Raw genomic sequence first — 23,588 nt, forward strand, 5'->3', positions numbered from 1 at the left:
AAAACGTTTAGTCCTGTGTAAGTAAAAACTGATTTGCCTGTGTATATCTAGGGTATGTAGGCAATACTCTCCTCTGTTTGAATGATTGGGAAAGAAAACTGGCAATTCAATGGCTTGATTAATGGACATTTCAGAGATCACTTTAGGCAGAAATGACTGATTACTTCTCAGAGACACTATCTCTATGAAAAAATCAAGTATTGACTCGATGCATAAAGCTTGAAGTTCAGAAATACGTCTGGCAGAAGTAATAGCAACCAAAAACAAGGTTTTCCAAGACAAATACTTGTGGTCGCAAGAAGAGGCTGGTTCTAAAGGTGGCATTGTCAGAGCTTGTAGAACTAATGATAAATCCCATGGTTGAACAGGTTCTCTAAAAGGTGGCTTCAGATTGACACCTTTTATGAAGGTCTTGCACAATTTATGGGACATAAGAGGAATCTTGGACACCCTCATGAAAATTAGAAATTGCAACCAAATGAACTCTAATGGTAGAGGCCGATAGACCCGATTGAAACAGGTCGGCCAGATAGACTAGTATTATCAACACTGGTGCTGAAAAGGGGTCTACTTGTTTATCTTTCAGCCAACAGGTAAATCTTTTCCACTTGCTCAGATAAGTAATTCTAGTGGAAGACTTATGAGAAGCAATGAAAATATCACATACTGGTAAAGAAAGATTCTGCCTGGCAATCAAGGGAATTGGAGTATCCAAGCCATGAGCTTTGGGCTGTTCAAGTTGGGATGAATCAGGTTCTAGGGGTGTGAGATCAACTCCAGGGTTGGATGGAGAATCCATGGTCGATCTAGTAGGTGAGGCGAAAGGAAGGGGAACCAAAGGTCGAGGCCAATATGGTGCAAAGAGGATCACCTTGCTCTTCAACAGACGGGCTTTCTTCAGAAATTGGGGAATGAGGGAAAAAGAGAGGAAATGTATAAAGAAGACCAGAGGGCCAATTGTGGACTAGAGCGTCCCTGGGTGACGGTCCCGGAGGGGGAATCAGGGCGAAGTAATTGCTGCATTTGTAGTTGGTCAGGGATGCAAAGAGGTCGCAGCAAGGATGGCCCCAGTGGTGGAAGATCTCTGCCGCTATCAAGGGATTCAGGGACCACTCGAGGTTGAAGAATGCACCTGCTGAATCTGTCTGCTATCACGCTGGAACTCCCGGGAATGTGTGTTGCTAGAAGAAAACGGTTGGTAGCCATCGCCCATTGCCATATCCTCATGGCCTCTTGACAAAGGGGGTAAGATTTGGTTCCACCTTGCTTGTCGATGTACCACACCACAGCCATGTCTGATTGAATCGCAATTGTCCCAGACGGCAGCAGGGGATGGAATGCTTGCAATGGCAGAAGCACCACCCTCAGCTCTAGGACATTTATATGCAGATGGACCTCCAGTTCGGACCAAGTGCCTTGGAATGTGTCCCTGACATAGCCCCCACCCCATCAGGGAGACGTCCGTGGTCACTGTGGCCTTGGGTTGCTGGGAGAGAAAGGGAGAGACCATTGAGAGAGACTGTCATCCACCAATTTAAATCCTTTTTGCACCTGTGGGTTACTCGAATCATGGCTGAAAGGATGCTGAAAAGAATACCATTGGGTGAGCTGCAGCCACTGTAGAAGCTTCATGCGAAAACTGGCCAGGGGAACAATGGTGACGGAGGCTGCCATGGAACCCAACAGCTGTAGAACCGAGTGAGCCATGGATATTTCCTTTGAAAGGATTGAAATTGGTTGTTGCCTTATCCTTAGAATCTGTGCTCTGGAATAGCAGCTCTGCTGTTTTTTGTTCGTGTCCAAGATAACCCCTATGAATTCCGTCAACTGAGATGGGGTGAGATTGGATTTCTGCCAGTTTATGGCTACGCCTAGCCTTTGCGCAGCGAGGAGAGAGTATGCCAGGGCTTTTTCCAGTAGAAGTCTGGTGGGGGTGGAAATGAGCCAGTCTAGGTATGGAAACACCTGGAATCCTTGAAGTCGCAGGTGAACTGCGACAATTGTCATGCACTTTGTGAACACTCTGCGGGCTGTAGAGTCCGAAGGGCAGTACTTTGAACTGGTAGTGACTGGCTCCCGCATGGAAGTGCAGAAATCTTCTTGATGGCCTGTCCACCTTTATGTGGTAGTACGCATCTTGAAGATCTATAGAGCACATCCAATCGTCTTTTTCCAAAAGCGGGAGGATGGACTATTGTGAAGATCTGGAATTTTTGTACTCTCACGAACTTGTTCAATACACAGATCCAAAATTTGTCTCCACTCCCCGGTTTTCTTTGGCACCAAAAAGTCTCTAGTAGAATCCGGATCCTATCTGGTCTGGAGGGACCATCTGGATGACTCTTTCTTAGCTTTTCTGTCTCTAGTGCTGCTTCTTCCCTTTGACTGGGTGGAACGTCAGGAAGATTTTTTGAAGGGATGGGACGAAGATCAAATGGGATATGATAATCTCTAGTTACGATCCTTTGTACCCAAGAATCGGTCGTGATGGTTAGCCAGGCAGAAGGGTACAAGGAGCAACGTCCCCCAACCACCTCAAGAGGAAAGGGGTTGGGCCGCTCTTCAAGAGCGCTGGTAGGATTGACCAGGGAAAGAATCCCTGGAACCCTGGTTACGCGGTCCCCCTCTGCCCCGAAAGGAGAGTCTTCCCTGTAAGTTTCCCCCTCTGCCTCTGGGAGAAAACTCGGCCTTGTGTCACGGAAAGGACTCAGATTTCTTGAGCCATATCTTCCCACTCTCTTGCTTTTGGGAGAAAGCATGCTGAGGGGAAGAATAATGGACACCTACGGCAGAAAGGGTCTTGCCGTACTGTTCACATCTGGCCAGTGTGCTTTTAACTTTGGGCCCAAACAACAAGGAGGGCTCAATGGGGGCATTAAGAAAAGAAGACTTAAAGGGTTCCATGAAGTTGTGCAAGCACATCCAGGTGTGTCTCAAGACCGCAGCTGAACCCACTGCACTAGCTGCTCCTTCTGATGCGCGAGATAACAGTCGCATAGAGGAGCTAGATATAGACTCAATGGTGGCCAGCTGAGAGGCCACTGTCACGGACAGACACGGCACCAGCCAAGGTTTCAGAGAGCTCAGAGACCAGATCCCTTTGAAGCCTAGTAAAATGTGCTATATAATTCAGGGACCTGATAGCAAAGGTCGCTGAAGCAAAGGTGCACTTACCTATCCTGTCCAGGGCCTGGGACTCTGTTAGGCAGATGGACAGTCTGGCTTTCTTCTTCTGCCAGATCCTTTTTTGTTGCGGCCGCCACCACTAAAGCATCCACAGGAAGACCTTTAAACCAATGGGGATCCGAAGTGGGGGGGGGGGATCTTATCTGGCCTCCGGGGAATATCTTTGACAGTATCAGGAGCCTTTCCAAGCACATTGCACGATGAGCTTGACAAGTTCATCGGCAGGTGGAGTAACCCAGGAGATATGGGGCCGGGTGCGAAAGACCTGCAGGAACACAGATTACTCAGAGGTCAGATTAGAGGACTGCCAGTCACCTCGGTTTCATGATTTCGAGGATATCACCAAAGGATACCTCAGAGGGTGACAGAGGAGATCCTTCCCCCTCATCGAAATCTGTCTTGTTGGTGAGAGACTCCTCTGTGGAGTCCATGTGCTTCCTCTTACACAAACTTTTCCGGTGGACCTCCTCAGCGGGAGAAGCTGGGGAAAACTGAAAGGGGGATTCCTGAGGGAGTATGTCCTGTGGCCCTTGCACCCGGTGTCCACTAGATGCGACTTGTGAAACCAGTGTACCAGAGGAGGGCGGAGGTATAGACAGTCTGGTATCGCCAGCAGCGGCAAAAACCTTCATCAGCTGGAAGGCTGGTCCACCAGAAGAGGAGTGCATGTCTAGGACAGGGGGCACCCCTCCCCTAGGTGGCTCAGCCTGCCAACTCGGAGTCCCTGGATGGCTGTGGAGCAGCAAGCTACGAGTGTCACAGCTGACATCCTGGGTCGTAGCAAAACTTTCCTGCCACGAAGGCAACTGCGGTTCCTTAGAGAGATCCATAAAGGGAACCGCAGAAGGGGAAGACTGTGCTACATCCATGGACTTCAAAAGCAATGAAGGAGGAGAATAAGAAGGGGTCTTTGGAGATGGGTGATCACCTCCCAAGGAAGGATAGTTCCAGAGGGGTGGGATACCTCTGGCCAAGAATGCTTGGTCCACAAGACGCAACATGTTCAGAAAGGCTTCTAGTGGACCTCATGGAGACTGAGGGAGAAACAGGCCTGTGCACAAGAGGCAGAGTCCGTGCCCATCTCATCTGACCGCAGAGGACAACGGTGCAGAGAAAGACTGGACAACTGTTATCTGCACCAAAGTAGTCATCGGTGCAGAGGTCACTGTCTGCACTGACACAGGGATCAGTGCTGAAGTGGCTGTCGGTGCCGAAGCTGGAACCAACAAAATTAGAGTCAATCGGTTTCCGAGGAAGATCTCAGAGCAGACACGGTCTGCGCAGACTGAACAGTCTGTGCCGATACAGTAGTAATGGTCTGAACAGAGGAGCCCCTTGGAGCAGATATATAGAAGGCTGCAGGAGAGGACTGAACCAAAATCACTAATGGAGCCGAAGGCCTCGGTGCAGAGGGTCTAGGCACTGAAAGCACTGGGGCTGACTGAGAAAGCTCCAGAGCCGAAACTTTAGCCTTTTTAGGTTTTGGTTGGTGGGAGTCCCCAGCCGGGGATGAAGGCAAAGATTTAGCCTTGGTAGAAACATCCAAGGATTTATTATGGGCTCTAGGATGGGTTGAGGCCTCAGACCCAGAAATAGCTTCTGAAAAGGGAGATTTTAGAAGTCCCTTCAGTATCAGCTTGTTTTTTTTCCTTTCCAACAAGGTTCTATTAGAAAAGTTGCCACAAATAGTACAGGGTGGATCAACAGACAAATGGGAAGCTCCCAAACACACACACAAAAAGTGTGCATCAGAAGTGGGCAGTTTGTGCCCACAAACAGAACACCGCTTAAATCCCGGACTACCTTTATCTGCCATGACAGTAAATTCAACAGTACAAAAAATTACCAACAATGGTACAAGAGAGTACCCGAAGGTATGAGAGAAAAAGGGTGAAAGGATTAACAACGATGGTAGAGAGAGAATACCTCACGGTAAAGTGGTAAAGAAAAGGCAGAAAAACCTGAAGAAAATATAAGCACTAAATGTGAGAGGGTAAGACAAAATATGAACTTTTCTGACAGAGAAGTAGTCTATAAATCTATTAAACAATTGACTATACTTGGCTCAAGAGAAGTAGCTTGACATAACCGAATGGCAAGGCGGCAAACGAAATCTGAGGTAACAGGGAGAGGGGGATTGTGGGTAAGAGTTTAGCTAGAGAGTTTGAAGCTGACAAGAGCTTGGAAAATGGCCGGCTCGGTTCCCCGCTTGGAAAAGATACCCATGTGTAAGGAATGAACTAGGATTAACAACATCAGATATGATGCTCTGTCCTTATGGAACATTATGTAAGGACGTTTTACGCACAAAGCTTGCAACTCAGAAATTAGTCTTGCTGAGGTAATGACCACCAAGAACGAATTCCTCCAGTATAAGAATTTCAGACCGCAATTGGCAGCAGATTCAAAGGGAAGAAGAGTCAAGGATTGTAAAACTAATGTTAACTCCAGGGCTTGATTGGTTATTTGAAGGGGGGGGGGGGCCTAATGATTGTAACTCCTTTCAAAAATGTTTTACAGAGGTGGTGTGAAATAAAGGAAGAGTCCTTGAAATCATTATGGAAACTGGAGATTGCCACCAAGTGTACTCTAACAGTTGAAGCTGCAGCTCCTGACTGAAGGTCAGATAAGTAATCTAGCACCATAGAAAGCGGGGCCGAAAAAGGATTTACTCCATTTTTACGAGACCAAATTATGAACCTTTTCCACTTGCTTAGATAAAGTTTTCCAGTGGATCGTTTATAGGAAGCCAGAAAAATGTGGCAGACTGAGGAGGGATAGGTTACTTTGCCTGGTAATTACTGGACGTGGAGGAGCCAAGCTGTCAGCTTGAGGCTCGATATGTTCAGATGCATCAACCCCTGTGGATGCGACCGCAATTCCAGAGTTGGATTCAAAATCCATGGTTGATGTACTAGGTGAGGCCAAAGAAAGGGAAACCAAATCTGTCAGGCCAGTAAAATGCAATGAAGATTATTCTGCTTTTCAACCAAAGATCTTTTTTAATAATGGTGGGGAAAAGGAAGAGTAAGCATAAAGAAGTCCCGTGGGCCAATCGTGCACAAGAGCCTCCCTTGGGGACAACTCCTGTGGGGGAAATTAGGGAAAAGTAGCTGCTGCATTTGTGATTTGTGGAGGACGCAAACAGATCACAGCAAGGCTGGCCCCAGCGACTGAAGACTTCTGCAGCTACAACAGTACTGAGGGACCACTCATGAGGCAGGAGAATGCATCTGCTCAATTTGTCTGCAGTTACTTTGGAATCCCCAGGAATGTGCGTTGCTATCAGAAAGTGGTTGGAAGCTATCACCCATTGCCAGATTCTCATGACCTCTCGTCATAACGGGTAGGACTTTGTTCCCCTCCTTGTTTGCTGATGTACCAGATAACCGACATGTTGTCGGACTGGATGGCAATCGTTCCTGAAGGGAAAAGAGGTTGAAATGCTTGCAACGCTAGAAGCACTGCCCTCAGTTCTAGGACACTGATATGCAGGTTGGCCTCCAAGGGCTACCAAGTGCCTTGGACTGTCCACCCCTGGAAATGACCCCCACCCAATCAGGGAGTCATCCTTGGTCACTATGGCTCTGGGCTGAGGGGGAGAGAAGGGGCAATAGGTGCTCTTCTGGCTTAGTCCACCAAATTAATCTTGTTTGCACCGATTTGTTATCCTGATTTGAAAGGACATAGGGTGAGAGTCAAAGGGGACCAATGCGTTAGTAAAAGCCACTGTAGGAGTCTCGTGTAGTCTTGCCAGTGGAACTATTGTTATCGTTGCTATCAATGGCCCTAGTAGTTGGTGGATTGCCCAAGCCGGAGCTTTGTCCTGACAGAGCATCACCCGGAGTTGAGATCAGTCTTTCCATCCTGTGGAGTGGGAGGGAGACCACCCAAGACTGAGTATCGAAATCTGCTCATATGAACTCCAGTCTTTCAGAAGGAGCCAAATTACATTTGTCTTTGTTTACTGCTATCCCCAAGTGTTCCAGTAGCTAGTGTGTAATGAGTGGTTGAAACCAGTAGATGCTTGGTTAGGGAGGCGAGGAGCCAATTGTCAAAATATGGAAACACCCGGAATCCTGGCAGTCTCAAGTGAGCAGTTACCACTGCCATGCATTTGGTGAACACACTGGGGGCCATAGAGAGAGATCAAAAGAGCAGTGCTCAGAATTGGTAGTGATGGGCTCCCAGCCGGAAGCAGAGGAATCTTCTGGAGCATTTGTCTATTTTTATGTGGTAATACGCATCCTGAAGATCCATCAAACACATCCAATTATCTTTCTCCAAAAAGTACAGACTGAACCGTGACCATCCGGAATTTCGTTTGACAAATTTGTTTAGGATGTGGAGGCCCAGAATTGGCCTCAAATCCCCCGTCTTTTTTGGCACTAAAAGGAACCTAGAGTAGAATCGGGATTCTATGTGGTCTGGTGGGACTGTTTAGATGGTCCATTTTTGAAGCAGCTTTAGAATTTCTTCCCTTTGACTGGGTGGAACATCAGAAATGTGCGTTAGCGATCTTGGGCAAAGGTCGAAAGGGATGTGGTTACCTCTGGCAATTATCTGCACCCACAAATCTGTGGTTATAGTTTGCCAGGCAAGATGGTGCAGAGAAAAACTGTCCCCCCAACTGCTTTCAGAGGTAAGCAATCGGGCCGCTCTGAGAAGGAATGTCTGGATCCCAGAAGACACCCCTTTTGAGGCAGAGGGGGTCCACGTAGAGTTCCCCCCTCTGCCCTTGGGGGGGGGGACTCACCACGAGTCACAGAAAGAACCCTCCGATTTCTTGTACCACATCTTTCCACTCCTTGGATTCCTAGAATAGGGTCGTTGTGGGTTGGAAAAAAGGACGCCTACAGCAGACATGGTCTTATCGTCCTTTTCACACCTGGCTAAAGTGTCTTCAACCCTAGAGCAAAAAGAGAAGAGGCCTCTACAGGGGCATTCAGGAAAAAAAAAGAGACAAAAGGATCTGCAAAACAAGCACATCCAGGTGTGACATCAAGTGACCACTCCTGCATCTGCTGCTCTAGCTGCCCCTTCAGTAGAATGAGAAATCAACCGCACGGAGGAGTGGGTGGCAAGCTGTGAGAAAACTGTTGCGTACCCCATCAGAAACTGCTCCTGCAAGGGTTTGAGAGTTCTGAGATTAGATCTCTCTGAAGCAGAGAAAAGTGTGCCAGATATTTCAGGGACCAAAAAGCAGAGACTACTGAAGAGTACACCTGCTTCCCTAGTCGATCGCCAGAGAGTTCCCAGTTAGGGGGATGGACAGTAGAGCTCTCCTCAGTAAGTTCTTGATTGGGGTCTGCCATCACAACCAAAGCATCTGTTGACAGGTGCTTGGACCAGTGTGGTCTGTTCTCTGAAGGAGAAAGAATTTTGTCTGGTTCAATGGTATCAGGACTCTTCCAGGTGCACTGCACTGAGCTGAACCAGGTCCTCTGCAGGTGGGGTTACCCAGAAAGTAGAGAGCTGGGCACGGAAAGACTGCAAGAACATAGACCCCCTCAGAGGAAGGGGTGGTGGACCAGCTGCTTCAGGATCGCCAGTATGTCTCCAAAGGAGACATCCTTCAAGGGACACCCGTGGAGACCCTTCCCCTTCCACTTAGTCCATCTTCGGTGAAGGATTCAGGGGAATCCACATGCTTTCTCTTGCACCATCTCCTGTGAGGTACCTCCTTGGCGGTGACATCTGAGGGGACTCTGCAGAGTGGGTACCTTGTGGAAGGATGTCTTGAGGTTCCTGTGCCTTGAACAGTGGTCTGTGACAACTGTGGCTCAGCGAAAAGGTATACATGGGTCTCCGGCGCTGAAGGGACCAGCTGGAAGCCTGCAGAGGCAAGTGCCTTCTCCATCACCTGGAAAGCAGGTCCATCCAAAGAGGGGTGGGAGCCCGGAATAGAGAGAACCTCCGAACCAAACCACTCCCAGGGAAGCAGCCATGAGAGGACCCAGTTCTGCCAAAGCAACTGGAACCGTAGTAGACGGAGTACAGGGAAAAAAAGGTGACACACTAGGTATCATGTTGCCAACAGACCAGTGTCTATCCAGAGGATGGCCCGGCTCCAGGTGAATTGAAGGTCAAAGGGTAGACTCTGTAGCCATGGTAAGGTCGACCGATGAAGCCAAAGTAGCTGGAACTTGGACTGGCGTCTGCGAAGGCTCTGATACCTCCAGGGAGGTTGAAGGAGGAAAGTATGTAGGAGTCAGTGGAAAAAAATCCTTGGCTCCAGGTGGGAAGGAGGATTCAGAGGGTGCTGGAAAACCTCTGGCTGCCAGGAGCTCATCCACAAGCCTCTCTACACTCAGTTCCGAAAGGCTCCTGGAGGACCAGGTGGATATCCTCGGGCAGTCAAGATGCCCTAGAAAGGCACTGCATTTTTGGCCAAAAATGGATCCACCAAAGGGGAATATCAGGTCAGAGCAGTTATTTAACTTTTGGCAGAGGTCGAAGGACCAGCATGATGTACAGGTAGGTGGGAAGTGACTGGTGTTGGAATGACTAGTGTAGGTGCCAAAAGGGAAGTTGGTAATGTCACAATTGGTGTCGAAGTCAGAGTCTGAAGAATAGGTGCAGAGGGTGGCACTGTAGTCAGCTGCTGAGGTACCGGAACCAAAGACGGCACCATAGAGGGGGTTTGAAGCCCCGGTGCAGAGGATGTTGGTGCCAGTTAAGATTTTTGCTTTCAGCTTTTCCTCTTCTGGTACTAGTTGAATAGCCCCCATGTTTACGAGGGAAAGTACGTTTCTGAGCCTCTGCCCACCGATTTTGAGGCAGGTGTGGCCACCCGGTTGGAGTTGGCAGCGTGTGGAAATGAAATCTGTATCCCTGGGACACTATTTAAAACCCATTTGTCCTGGGTTATAAGTTGCCAGTTTATGGAATGAAGAGCCAGTTTTCCCCCCAAAGGGGCGGCTAGAGAGATAAGTGCTTGGTAATTTCAAAGGAAAGTCATCGAGACTGCTTACCATAGGGTGGTGCCTTGTTGTTTCCAGATTTGGAAGTGGAAGCACCCCATTGCTTAGTTCTGAAAGTCCCTTGGGACTGAAACCTGGTGGTTTTGGAATATCTGGGTTTGGCTGTAGTGGCTCTGGAAGGAGCTGGAAAGGACCACTTCTTAGTAAGCCAATACCTACTAAATCTAGGAGGTTGCACTTGTAAGATATCTTTCACAGTTTGCATAGATTTAGCTTCATCTTCCATCTTTTTTTATAACATCTTCAGCCTTATTGCCAAATAAGCGGTCCTGCTGTAAAGGAGCATCCGAAAGTTTTGCTTTAAAATGATCAGGCAGATATTGCTCCTTAAGCCAAGCATGCCTTCTAAGCACAGACCCAGTAAAGTACAGTTGTGTACCTACCATAAATGTAGATGTTAGAGTGTATTCACTGTTGCAGTCATTACTCTTGGGTTATCCTGCTGGCAGGCTACCCTCAGTCGGCCAGAATTCCAAAGTCTAGGTCCGGCGTCAATTGCTGTCGCCTCTTCCCCGACGTCAGTGTGCCAGGGGTATAAAAGATTCAGCCGATGCCATTTTCTTCAGTTTTTCTTGCCCCAGATGTCAGGTGCCCCAAACAGGTAGACTGAAAAATATACCAATAAGAAATGCATGCACGAAAATATTTCCTTCATCTACAAGCAAATACACCAAAAAGGTTCTATAGGATAGAGAAGTGCAGATAAGTCCCAGCAAAGAGAAGGGGGATGGTGGGTGGGTAACCTGGACTGCAACAGTGAATACACTAACATCTACATTTATGGTAGGTACACAACTGTACTATGTTCACCATGTTTCACTGTTGCAGTCATTACACTCTTGGGTAGAATCCCAAAGTTAAGGATGGGTGGCTGGGCTAAATAGGATTAGGAGAGGCTATGAGGCCCTGCAGAACTGCAGTGGTGAAGCCTGCACTGGACTTAGAGTAGAGAGGCAAGTGGTAGTGCTTTGTAAAGGTGTGCACTGAACTCCAAGTTGCAGCCTCTAAGATTTCTTTGGTTGGTACACCTCTGAGGAAGACTACTGAAGTGGCTGCTGCTCTGGTGGAATGAGGCCTAATGTCCTTAGGCACTGATTTGCCATGTTGAAAACAGCAGAGATGCAATGGCCTATCCATTTAGAAATATTCTGTTTTGAGATGGCCTTTCCTTGTGATCCTGAACGACACAAAGTTGCTCAGTCTTTCTGAAAGCTTTAGTTCTGTCCAAGAAGCGCAACTGCCTGTGTATGTCTAAAGAATGCAGAATTTTCTCACCCTTGTTCTGTGGATTTGGGTAAAAGGTAGGCAAGTGAATGGTTTGGGTTGAGGGTCACACTGGACACCACCTTAGGCATAAATGTAGGGTTTGTCCTCAGGAGAAACCCTGTCTGAATGAAAAATGATGAAAGGTTCCACAGCCATGAGTGCTTGTAACTCGCCTTGCAGAGGTTATGGCTAGAAGCAGAGCTGTTTTCCAAGGTAAGAATTTTATATCTGCTGTTGATGCTGGCTCGAAAGGAGGTAGTGTGAGTTTTTCCAAAACATAATTGAGGTCCCAGGCCTAATGTTTTTGGCCCCTCTGAGGTACTGCCTTTTTAAAGGATGAGAAAAGATAGGTGGTCCCGTATTGTAATGTGCTGAAATGGCAGAGGCATGAATCTTAACTGATGAGAAAGAAAGGCCTTTGTTCAGCATCTCGGTTAGGTATTGTAAAATCTGAGGAGCATTTGGTACAGACGTCAATGCCTTGTTCCTGGTTCCAAACGTAGAATCTCTTCCATTTTTCTGCATAAGATTTTCTGGTACTAGGCCTCCTGGCCTCCAAGATAACATCCATGACAGCTTTTGAAAGAGGAGTGTTCTGAATGGTTACATTATCCGCCATGCTGCCAGATTTAAGGTCCCGAGTTGGCTGTGCAGGATCTGATGGTTTTGTTGGGTCAGCAAGTGAGAAGTTTGATGCAATACCCATGCTGGACCTAGAGACAAGCTCTTTAGGATTGGGTACCAGTGCTGGTGTGGCCAGTATGGTGCATCAGAATCATTTTTGGCTTCTCTTGTCTGACCTTTAGGAGTACTCTGGGAAGGAGAGGCAGTGGGGGAAAAGCATATACTGTTAGATTTTTCCAGCTGAATGACAGGGCGTCCACTTTCCATGCTCGCTTGCGATAAAGCCTTCTGCAAAATCTCTGCAATTGACAGTTGTGAGGGCAGGCAAATAGATCTACGTCTGGGCAACCCCATTTCCTTATCATGCTGAAGACTTGTGGATCCAGATTCCATTCGTGGGGATCCATGTTTCTGCTTAGTCTGCCAGAGTATTTGTTTTTCCTGGCAGGAATTGTGCTTGCAGGTGAACTTGAAAAGCTAATGCTGTGCTCCATAAGTTCACTGCTTGTCTGCAGAGGAGGTAGGAATGTGTACCTCACTGCTTGTTTATGTACCACATGACCATAGTGTTGTCTATCAGTAACTGTCCTGGATGAAGCAGGTCCTTGAAAGCTGCGAACAGCTAGCATCTCTTTTCGATTGAGGTTAAGATGCATCTGGTTTGCAGGCCATGTGCCTTGAATACATTTTCCTGCCATATGGGCCCCCCAGGCATAATCTGATGCATCTGTTGTCAGTGTCTGTCTGTGGGTAAACTGAATGGCAGACCCTTGTGGTGACAGGCTTCTGCCCACCATCGAAACTCCTGTTGTAGGCAGGGAATGAGTGCAATTACTGTCTTCAGGCTGTGGCAATGCTGAGTCCAAACACTTTTCAGATACCATTGTAGTTTCCTCATATGCAGTCTGGCATATGGAATTAGTAGAATGCAGGATGCCATGAAAACCAAGGCCTGCAGGATTTTCCCTGCAGATAAGTGGGTTTTTGTTGCCAATTTCTTGAAATAAGTAGTCAGTTGTTTTTGCATGTCTGGCATGAGATGAGCCATCTGGGCAGTTGTATTTCGTTTACTGTGTACCCTAGGCCAGTTAGTAATCTTTTTACAAAACGCCAGATGCTTTAGAAGAAGGTCTTTGTTCTCTGCTTGAATTAGGCAGTCGTCCAAGTAGGTATATATTTGAATTCCTTTTTGTCTGCAAAATGCAATTACTGGTGCCAGGCATTTTGTGAATACCCTGGGCGCAGTAGATACGCCAAAGGGCAGTGCAGAGAATTGGTAATGCATTGAGCCAGCTAGGAATCTGAGGTATCTTCTGCAAGATTGTCCGACTGGGACATGCAGGTATGCCTATTTTAGGTCCAAAGTTACGAGCCAAGCCCTCTTGCCCAGCATGGGCAGTAGCTGCTGTAGAATCAACATCTTGAATTTAGGAACTTCCAGAAACGTATTTAGTATAGACAGGTCCAAAATTTGTCTCCAGGTTTTGTCTTTCCTGGGTACTAGGAAAAGTCTGGAGTAAAATCCTTGCCCCTGCTCTCTTAGTACTTGCTGAATGGCCCTCATGTCCATGAGGGCTGTAATTTGTTTTTGTGCCTCTGCCCATTGATTGCGTGGCAGGTCTGGCATGCCCTTTGACCTTGGTAGAGTGTGAATGAAAATGGAACCTGTAGCCTTGGGACACTATGTTCAGGACCCATTTGTCTTGGGTAACCATTTGCCAATTTGATGAAAAAAGTGCTAGTTTTCCCCCCAAGGGGGCTGTCAAAAGAAAACTGCTTGAAACTGGTAGAGGAAAGTCATTGGGACAGTTTCCTGTAAGGTTGTGATTTGTCTTCTCTGCTTTTGGAGGTAGGAGCACCCTATTGTTTAGGCCTGTATGAGCCTTGGGGCTGAGATCTGCCTCTGGGATGCCTGTATCTGCCTCTTTGTGCTCTGAGACTGGAAAGGACCAAATTTTAGAAGGGCAGTTCCTGCTAAACCTGGGTGGCTGTACCTGTAAGAAATCCTTGACTGTTTACATGGCTTTTGCTTTATCCTCCATTTTTTTTCAACACCTCTTCTGCTTTAGTACCACACAAAGTATCATGCTGTAATGGTGCATCTAATAATTTTGCTTAAACATGATCAGGCAGATTCTGTTCCTTTAACCAAGCATGCCTTCTAATAACAGAACCTGTAACAGCGGCCCTGCAAGAATCCTCCAGTGAATCATAACCACATTGCAAAGTATGTTTTCCCACTTGTTCAGTTGCATGCAATAAATCCTGCAATTCCTTGTTCTCTGAACATTCAGTATTTGTCAACATTTTCTGTTTAAGTAGTGGCATTAAATATTTAAGCACATGAAATTGACAATTTAAAGCCCTTACAGCCAGGGTGGCAGAAGTGTAAACCCCCCCCCCCATCTGTCTAGAGCCCTAGAATCCCAATCAGAGGGGGCAGGGTTTTTTGCAGTGGAAGCTTTAACCCCCTTGGGACCCTGAGATATAGTTTCTGGGTCAGCAGCGGGGTTTTTATATAGGAATTTATGAGAATCTGGGACCCTGTAGTATCTGTCTGGCTTAGCAAGTGCAGGGGGTAGAGAGTCAGGGGACAGACCGGACTCTGAAAATACATCTACAATGTCTAGAACAGGTGAAATAGCAAGGGGTCTGTGCTGAGGAAGAAGCAGAAAGTCTGAGCCTTTTCTTAGATTCAGAATAATCTTGGCTCTCCCAGTGGAAATGCTCCCTCACAGTATGCAGCGTTTCCCCAAAAGAATAGTCCTCAGAAGGAGAGGCAGACGAAATGGATTCTTCAGCATCAGAATCATCATAGGGAAGCATGGAGTAATCCTGTTCAGAAGAGAAATCAGAGGAAAAAGATACCCGATCAGAAGAATCATACTCTGTCTCTTGCCTAGGCCTCTTATCAGGAGGGGGATGGGAGCCCCTGATCAAAGTAATTAGGTCTTCGGCCATTTTGAGCATCTGTTTTTTAGGCATGGAAGTCTGAGTAAGAAAATGCTGTACTTGTTTCTTTGTCTTTAGAGCTGCTTTAGTCTTTGAAGCTGAAGATGGCTTAATATATTAGTTGTGTAGGTCTAAAGACACCCTGAGAAGCAGATGCCTGCGCAGCAGCTCCAGACCCATCTGAGAGAGTGATTTCAGAGTGTCCAATACCTTGAGTTTCCAGAGGCCCAGTCGGCTCCACGTGGGAGTAGGTAGTGGGCGCCAGGGGCTGCAAAAGCACCTCACTGAGAACCGGTGAATGGCCTAGTAGAGTATTCGTTGGTTTTGGACCTTGGATGCCTATCCTTGTCCTTGCGTTTTTTGTAAACGCTGGTTGTCTGCTGTTCCGACGGCATTATTTAATTAAATCTTCGGCCAAAGTAATGAAATGCAAATATCGAACAGATGCTTGATAGTGCATTGGTTAAATCTAGCACAAAACCGACAGCTAGCAACGTTGTGATCAGGGCCTAGGCAAGGAATACAGTAAGAGTGAAAATCCTTATGAGGTATTTGCTTCCCACAAGAAATACAATTATTAACTTTTTCTGATATCTGTCTGGAGCAAGAAAAAAAGTTTCCCCAAAGGGGTACTTAGCTTTAATGAAGACTTCAGTTCTGAAATTCGGATTTGAAAATCTCAGGAATCTGCCGACCAGCACTTGCTAACTGCTTTTGCTTCGGGCACCGAGCGGCAAGAAACACCGAAGAAAATGGCGTTGGCTGCATCTTTTATACCCCTGGCGCATGGATGTCAGGGAAGAGGTGACTGCAACTGACGCCGGACCTAGACTTTGGAATTCTGGCCGACTGAGGGTAGCCTGCCAGCAGGATAACCCAAGAGTAATGACTGCAACAGTGAAACACGAACATCAGCAGCCCTACAAGAGGCCTCTAAGGAATCAAAACTACACTGCAAATTATGTTTGCCAACTTGTTCAGCTGAATGCAATAAATCCTGCAAATCTTTATTCTCCACAAAGTCAGAAATCATCATTTTCTGTTTAAGTAGTCCCATGATATGTTGATATTTTAGCATACGGAACTGACAGTTTAAAGCCCTGATTGCTAAGGTTGCAGAAGTGTAAACCTTTTTACCCCATCTATCCAGCGCCTTAGAGTCTCTATCAGAAGGGGTAGGATTTTTAGCAATAGAAATCTTAATGCCCTTGTGCCCCTGAGAAATGGTCTTGGGGTCCGCAACATGATTTTTGAAAAGGAATTTGTGGGACTCCGGAACCCTGTAGTATCTGTCTAGTTTGCTAGGGGCTGGAGGCAAGGAATCAGGGGCCATACTAGATTCCAAAAACACAATATCTAGTACAGGAGGCCTATGCTGAGGAAGAAGGAAATCCCCAAGCCTCTTGGATTCAGAGAAATTCTGACTTTCCCAATGCTCCCTTAAGGTATGTAAAGTTTCCCCAAAAGAGAAATCCTGAGGTTGAGAAGCAGAGGGAATGGAATCCTCTGCATCAGAGTCCTCATAAGTAGGTATGGACAAATCCAGATCATTAGAAGAGCCAGAAGAAATAGAGTCCTGTTCAGAAGATTCATAGTCAAACTCAGTCCTAGGCCTCTTGGAGGTGGGGTTGACTACCCCTGATTAGAGTAATTAAATCTTCAGCCATTTTGATAATTTGTTTTTTAGGCAAAGGGGGCCTAAACATGTGGCCTGGGCATCAGTTTTTAGACAGAGATTTAGGCCTTAGCACTGAAGTTGGAGTCGGTTTAATATGCAAGTCTATAGGCCTGAATACACCCTCAGAAGCCAGTGCCTACTCAGTGGCTCCAGACCCATCCAAGGTAGAGACATCCACGGGTTCCATATGTGAAGCATCTTGCGGCATACCGGACTCCGAATGGGTCTCAGTAGAGGCCTGTGAATCAGAAGTAGTGGGTATCAAGGGCTGCGAAAGCACCTCACTGAGTACTGGCGAACTGGTGACTGGCTTATAAGTGTCGTCGGCAGATTTGGACCTAAACGGCCCGTCTTTCTTTGTGTTTTTTCAGTATCCCGGTAGTCAGATGGCTAACCATCATTTCTGGATAATTAAACAGAGAACAGAAATATTTTTAAGCAAAAATGTACCGACGATTGATAGTGCACTGATTAAAGCACAAAACCGACAGCAAGGTACATCATTAGTCAGGGCCTAGGCAAGGAATACAGTACAAATGAAAATCCTTATGAGGTATTTGCTTCCCACAAGCAATACAATTATTAACTTTTACTGACATCGGTAAGGAGCAAGAAAGTTTCCCCAACGGGGTACTTAGCTTTAAGTTGAAGACTTCAGTTCTGAAACTCAAAAAAGAAAATTTCAGGAGTCAGCCGACTGGCACTTGCGAACTGCTTCTGCTTCAGGCACTGCACGTCAAGAAGACTGATGTAATGGCGTCTGCTGCACGTTTAATACCCCGGACGACCTGACATCATGGAAGGGACAGCAACAGATGCAGGACCCAAGACTTTTGTTAATCAGGCTGACTGAGGGCAACCTGCCAGCAGATTACTCAAATGTAATGACTGCAACAATGAAATCCGAACATCTTCGGAGGATGGTGCGGGCATAGGTCTCTTATGGCCTACATCCAATAGCAGCCTACATGCGATGCACCATGCACCCCGGGCAATAAAGTCTTTTGTACACCTACCAACTTCAGGTTGCTTGCAGGCAATCTCACTCATGTAAAGAATAATGTAACAGCAGAATAGGACATCAGTCAGATCAGAGTGCTTTCTCAGGATCTGAATCAGTCAGATCCAACGTTTTTTGAATTTTGTACAGAGGCTCCAAAGATGAAGAGGTAGAATACCCTTCAGATAACTGGTAGGGGATCTTTTGAGACTCCTCTACTTCTGAAGAGGATTCTGCAGATTTATGGAGGGTTTGAGCCCCTGAAGGGGAGGAGGATGGCAGCATCCTCAAGCACTAAACTACTAAGTGCCCTACAATTAAAGGCAACACAAATGGAGCAGTCGATACAGAGGTTTAATGCTCCAAGAAAGTATACACATTCTCTGGGGGCATCAGAATTAGGAATCTTATACCCACAGAAGTGCACTTACAGCCTGTTGGTTTTTCTGCCATTTCAGAAGAAAATAATGTAGCTATGCCCTATAAAAAGGGTTAACGGCAGAAGTAGAAAAAAAAAAAAAAAAAAGAAAACTTTCCTAACTTGACTACAAGCAATTTAGAAAGGAATACCCCTCTAGGGTACTTAAAAATTGGTAAAGAAAAGTACCAGCAATGGTGCAGACAGAACTGGCAACGGGAAGAAAACAGAGAAACGAAAGTAATCGGAAGGGAAAAAAATGAATATTTACAATCGAGAGGAAGGTGTGTATTGCATTTCATTTCTAATGTAATAACTACTCACAAAGAGTAAAATAATACCCAGAAAAGCTCTAAGAGTATCTGCATCTGTGTGTTATGGAGGCAAATGAGATCTCAGGTACAGCTAGTTGACTGGGGCATTATGGGCAGAGCTGGCCTTTGGGTCAGCTGCTGCCCTAATCAAAAGAACTCCACAATGCCCCAACCCCCCCATGCCCCTGGTGCCCCCATCCTGGTCTATGTATACAATTGAGAACATTCTTTTTTCATTTTTATCAGTTTGTTTTGCTCTTCAATGTTTCCAGTATTCATTCAACATTTGACTTGCTCTTCAGAGTTTCCTGTGTTCATACAACACTTCTTAAAGAAACCATTTCTTTACTACTGGATAAATACTGGAAATGGAAATGTGCCCCTGCTACGCAGTCACCTAGCTACCTATGCCCAAGTCCAGCTATGATTATGGGTAGAGGGAGGAGAGCTTGTGAATTGGATCAGCCAGTCTAGTGTATGTGGGCAGAGTTGAATCCAAGGTCTGATCAGATACCCAATCATTGAACGAATTAAAAGGACACAAGATACAGAAATCCTCCCCCAACTCTCAAGACTGTATGGTTATCTGAAGCCCAGACAGGTAAAGAGGGCTGAGATTTTTAAGGACTACTGCATCTGGGTAAGGATTCTACACAGGTAAAATTATCTAAATACAGCCATTCGCACAAGGCATTTTTCTTTCCTAACAAAATATTTTAACTGCCTAAAACAACTAAATAAAGCTAGATAAACAAACAGAGCCTTGGGGCACTAAAAAGCAGTCTACTCCTCAAAAGCAACCTACAGAGACAATTCACCAAAAAAGGTCTACTGTTGGCGCATGAAAAATCAGTATTCTTACAGAGACACATTTCCAAGTTCACACAAAACACAAACACTAAAAATATACAGAACTATTGTGTGTGTGTGTGTGTGTGTGTGTGTGTGTGTGTGTGTGTGTGTGTGTGTTGTAAGGGGTCCCAAAAAAGGGTCTTCTGTTAGCCTTGGCTGAATGCTACTCTGAAGAAGTCTCAAGAGATGCAGCTGAATGAAAAGGCAAGGAAGAACTGAAGACTCACGTAATTGACTGCTTTTATAGCTCTCTCCCTAAAAGGGATGAGCCTACAGACAGACGAGTGACTGTGGTGGTGGGTGGGTCACTGTATCCTTGGCAGGATACAATCCCTAGGCTATTGCAGCAGTGAGAAGGATTACTTTTCCTAGCTCAAAAGTTATTAATTTACAGAAAAAGTTTTCCATGACAAAATAAAGTTGAAGCCACTCCCAAAATGAACTTGCTTTCTCATTAGTGGAACAGCATTAATCAAAATTTGATCCTTGAAAGCCCAGAGAAGAGTGGTCTCTTCAGTGGTGAGAGAGCTCTCAAGAGCTTGGCTCACAAACCTGACTGCTCGGGCTGAATGGTTTGGATATGTGGAACGTACCCTGAAGCTTTGGAAGCTGGTCTGCTGTTCTATCCTTACCAGGATATAACCCATAATGCATAAGCTACTGAAGCAGTGATCATAATGATCAAAGGCAAGTATGCATTAATTCTATAACTTACTAAAACTGATGCATCTCAAAGAGCATTCGGAGAATCTGAATCTATTACAACACTGCAGTAAAGTCTGTGCAAGTTTCACTTTCAGAACATATCTCCATATAATGGCATGTGACCAAAGGCAGATCAGACAGAGAAGCTTAAATTCTACAATTTAAAAGCCTGTAACAGGTATCACAGCAGACTGTATAGAGGGAATAGTCCCATCCCCCCAGAGACAAAATCAACAGTATAGAAGTGAAGAAGCTGTGCAACATCTTTCAGGCAGCTGGTCATACAAGCCTAGAGCTCAATATCATCATAAAGTAAACACCAGAACTGTGCATCTGCACTTCTAATCTTGGTCCTTTTGTACTGCAACTATAGTCAATGGACCAGCTACTATAAAGCAAAGCACACCTTGACAACTGGTTCACTTTCCTTCACTTGTACATTGGTTATGGCTTTTGCTTTCCTCTAGAATTTGTCCTTAATCTTGTTTGATTATCAAGATGGTCAAGACCGGATACCATGTTGGTCGCACATTAAAATGATGAGGAAACATGCATATACAGATGCACATGCACACAAATCAATAGGCAAAAATCAATAGGCAAAGAATCTAACACTTTAGACATACTACCTCTTGATCAAAGATAGTGAACCACAAAGCTGTTACAAATTTAAAAAGTACTGTATTTTCAGAAAAAGCTAAACAAAGGATGAAAACCTAAAACTGCAAAGTCTTAACAAGGACTTCCCTATATGGTGAGATAAAGGGATCAAAAACTAGTTAAAAGATGGATTGACTTTCAAGACCAATTCTTGCAGGGATGGCCAAAATCAGTTCCTATCTGCCTCTCAAATCCATTTCTAAGACAGAAAAATTACTTCCTTTGATTCACCAAGAACACAGATTCAGTCTAACTTACCCATGAAAATATAGAGAAAAAGCTGAAGGCAATGGCTGCCCGAGCACCATCTTTTCCCGCTTCACTCACAAGAGTAGTATTTACCCACTGGTTGGTTAAGAAGCAGAATCCAACAAACCAAAGGAAAGTCCAAAGCCCTGTTAAAAAGAGCAAGTAACTGGTTAGAGCATCTGTTCATATTTCCATCTATCCAGATAGGTCTGCAAGACGGGATAATTTCAAAACAAACCACTATGAAATCAGCTACAAATATAAAAACCTAGACCATATACAAATAAGCTAACTGGTCACACTAATCTTCAACAGGAGTAAAGTGCTGATCTGCACGGACTATTTTCAGGCTCAGCTAAAAATGAAATGAGTCCATTAGTGTAACACAAATTAAGCAAAAGTAATATTAAGATTAATGACTAAACAGTTCAACGTTCACAGAGTTGCATCATAAAGGTTAATACTGTACATACAATATGTACAGTTGTTTCATCCTAACAGCATTCATACAAAGCAAAATGGTGTTCTAAAACCTGATGCGTCCTATATGCTTAAAATTCAACTACAGGTCATTTGCTTCCCAGTAACATGGTTTCAAACTGTGAAATTCTTGCTAGTAAAGTAAAACTCTGATGACTGGGCCAGAGGTAAGGTAGATAAGGAAGAACTCCAATGAGGGGTGCTTGGACTGGGAGACAAAGCAAATGACATTTTAAAAGTTATATACTTAATGCAATGATAGATCAGTGGGGTCATTCTCAGTCTAGTGTAACCGGTAGGTTATCGGATCTGAATCAGATCTGTAGCCAGCCACTCTACAGTCTTCAGCCTGACAGCTCTGCCTCCTCTACCCAAAGTACTCAAATCTTCTCTTTTCTCCTCAGACTGTTTTCCCCAACTACTCCCCCCCCGGCAAAATACCAAATCTGACTACCAGTGTTAAGATAACAGTAAGATGAGCAACGGACAAGGAGTCGTGCACAGTGGCTCAAACACAGCTGCCAGACCAAATCGGGAGCACTCAGCTAACCATCATGACAATTTGGAGGGGGTATGGAGAGGGGGACCACTGAATCAGATGGAAAATGAAAGGGATCGGTCATTATGGTAAGTGCATAAAAGTTATAACTTTCATTGCCGATGCCTTTTCCTAGTTTCAAGTTGTGGTACAGATCCCCAGGGAGGCCAGAGGAGAGGGAATTCTGCAAAACAATGGAACCAAATAAAACTCTTGACCTATGCCAAAGCATCCAGTTTGTAAAAAGGGAGACAAAGGTATGGACACTGGAAAGTACAGTTTTGTATCTACCATAAATGTAGATGTTAGAGTGCTAATACAGCTGCAGTCATTACAGATGGGTTCTCCTGCCGTCAGGCTGGTCCTCGGTTGGCCGAATTCCAAAGTCTAGGTCCAGAGTCGGTTGTAGTTGCTTCTTCCCTGACATCAGTGCGACAGGGGTATAAAAAAACCAGCCGACGCCATTTTCTTCAGTCTTTCTTGCCCCAGATGTCAGGTGCCCCCAGAAGGAAGGCAATACCTAATTTTAGATATATATATATATATATATATACACATATATATAATGCAATGCAAAATAGTCAAAAAACAGTAGTTGCAAGCAAATACATCATAAAAGAATAACCCCAAACAGGTTGTATGAGGAGGTGTAGCCACTAGGCCTGTCCCAAGAGGGGAAGGAGGGAGGGAAACCTGGACTGCAGCTGTATTAGCACTCTAACATCTACATTTATGGTAGGTACAAAACTGTACTATGTTCATCGTGCATACAGCTGCAGTCATTACAGATGGGTAGAATCCCAAAGCTACGCAAGGGGTGGTAGGCACTAGGTGGAACTGGGAGGAGCCAGAATGCCCTGCAAAACTGCAGTGGCAAAGCCTGCTCTAGTTTTGGAGTATAAAGGTAGGTGGTGGTGTTTAGTGAAGGTATGCACAGAACTCCAAGTGGCTGCTTCCAAAATATCTTTGGTAGGAACTCCTCTGAGGAAGGCTGCAGAGGTAGCTGTGGCCCTTGTGGAGTGGGGTCTGATGCCTGCAGGTACAGATTTACCATGAAAAGAGTAACAAAAACGTATGCAGTGGCCTATCCATTTTGAAACTGTCTGTTTGGAAATTGGCTTCCCTTCAGCTCCTGCAGCGTAGGACACAGAGTTGTTCTGATTTTCTGAAAGGCTTTGTTCTTTCCAAATAGTAACACAGCTGTCTGTGGATGTCCAAGGAATGTAGCAGCCTTTCCCCTTTGTTTTGAGGGTTGGGGTAAAAGGTAGGTAAGTGTATGGCCTGATTTAAAGCTACCCTGGATACCACCTTAGGCATAAAGGACGGGTTGGTTCGTAGGGAAACCCTGTCCTGATGGAAGATGATAAAGGGCTGCACAGCCATGAGGGCTTGTAGTTACGAGACCCTACGAGCTGAGGTAATAGCCAGAAGGAAAACTTGTTTTCCAGGACAAATATTGCAAATCTGCTGAGGCAGCTGGCTCAAAAGGAGGCAAGGTTAACTTTTCTAGAATGTAATTAAGATCCCAAGCAGGAATTGGTTGTTTCCTTGGAGGTCTTGTATTCTTAGCCCCTCTGAGGAACTGTCTTAAAGAGTGGGTGAGAGAATAAAGGTGGATCAGTGTTGTATTCTGCAGAAATGGCTGATGCATGGATTTTGATGGAGGAGAATGAAAGTCCACTG

General features: G+C 45.5%; 1 protein-coding gene across 2 annotated transcripts in view; it reads right to left on the bottom strand.

The window, feature by feature from the left end:
* The window catches only part of SYNGR2 (synaptogyrin 2), a 289,829-nt gene that overhangs the window by 60,528 nt on the left and 205,713 nt on the right, over window positions 1-23,588 (bottom strand). For both annotated transcript variants that reach the window (XM_044068172.1, XM_044068173.1), the window contains exon 3: window positions 20,897-21,033. In XM_044068172.1, coding sequence (XP_043924107.1) covers window positions 20,897-21,033 — 137 coding nt within the window. The remainder of the gene's footprint in view (window positions 1-20,896; window positions 21,034-23,588) is intronic.

Source organism: Protopterus annectens, chromosome 4.part0 (genome assembly GCF_019279795.1).
Source record: "Protopterus annectens isolate FY-2018-M chromosome 4.part0, PAN1.0, whole genome shotgun sequence".
In the NCBI taxonomy this organism is placed as follows: Eukaryota; Metazoa; Chordata; order Ceratodontiformes; family Protopteridae; genus Protopterus; species Protopterus annectens.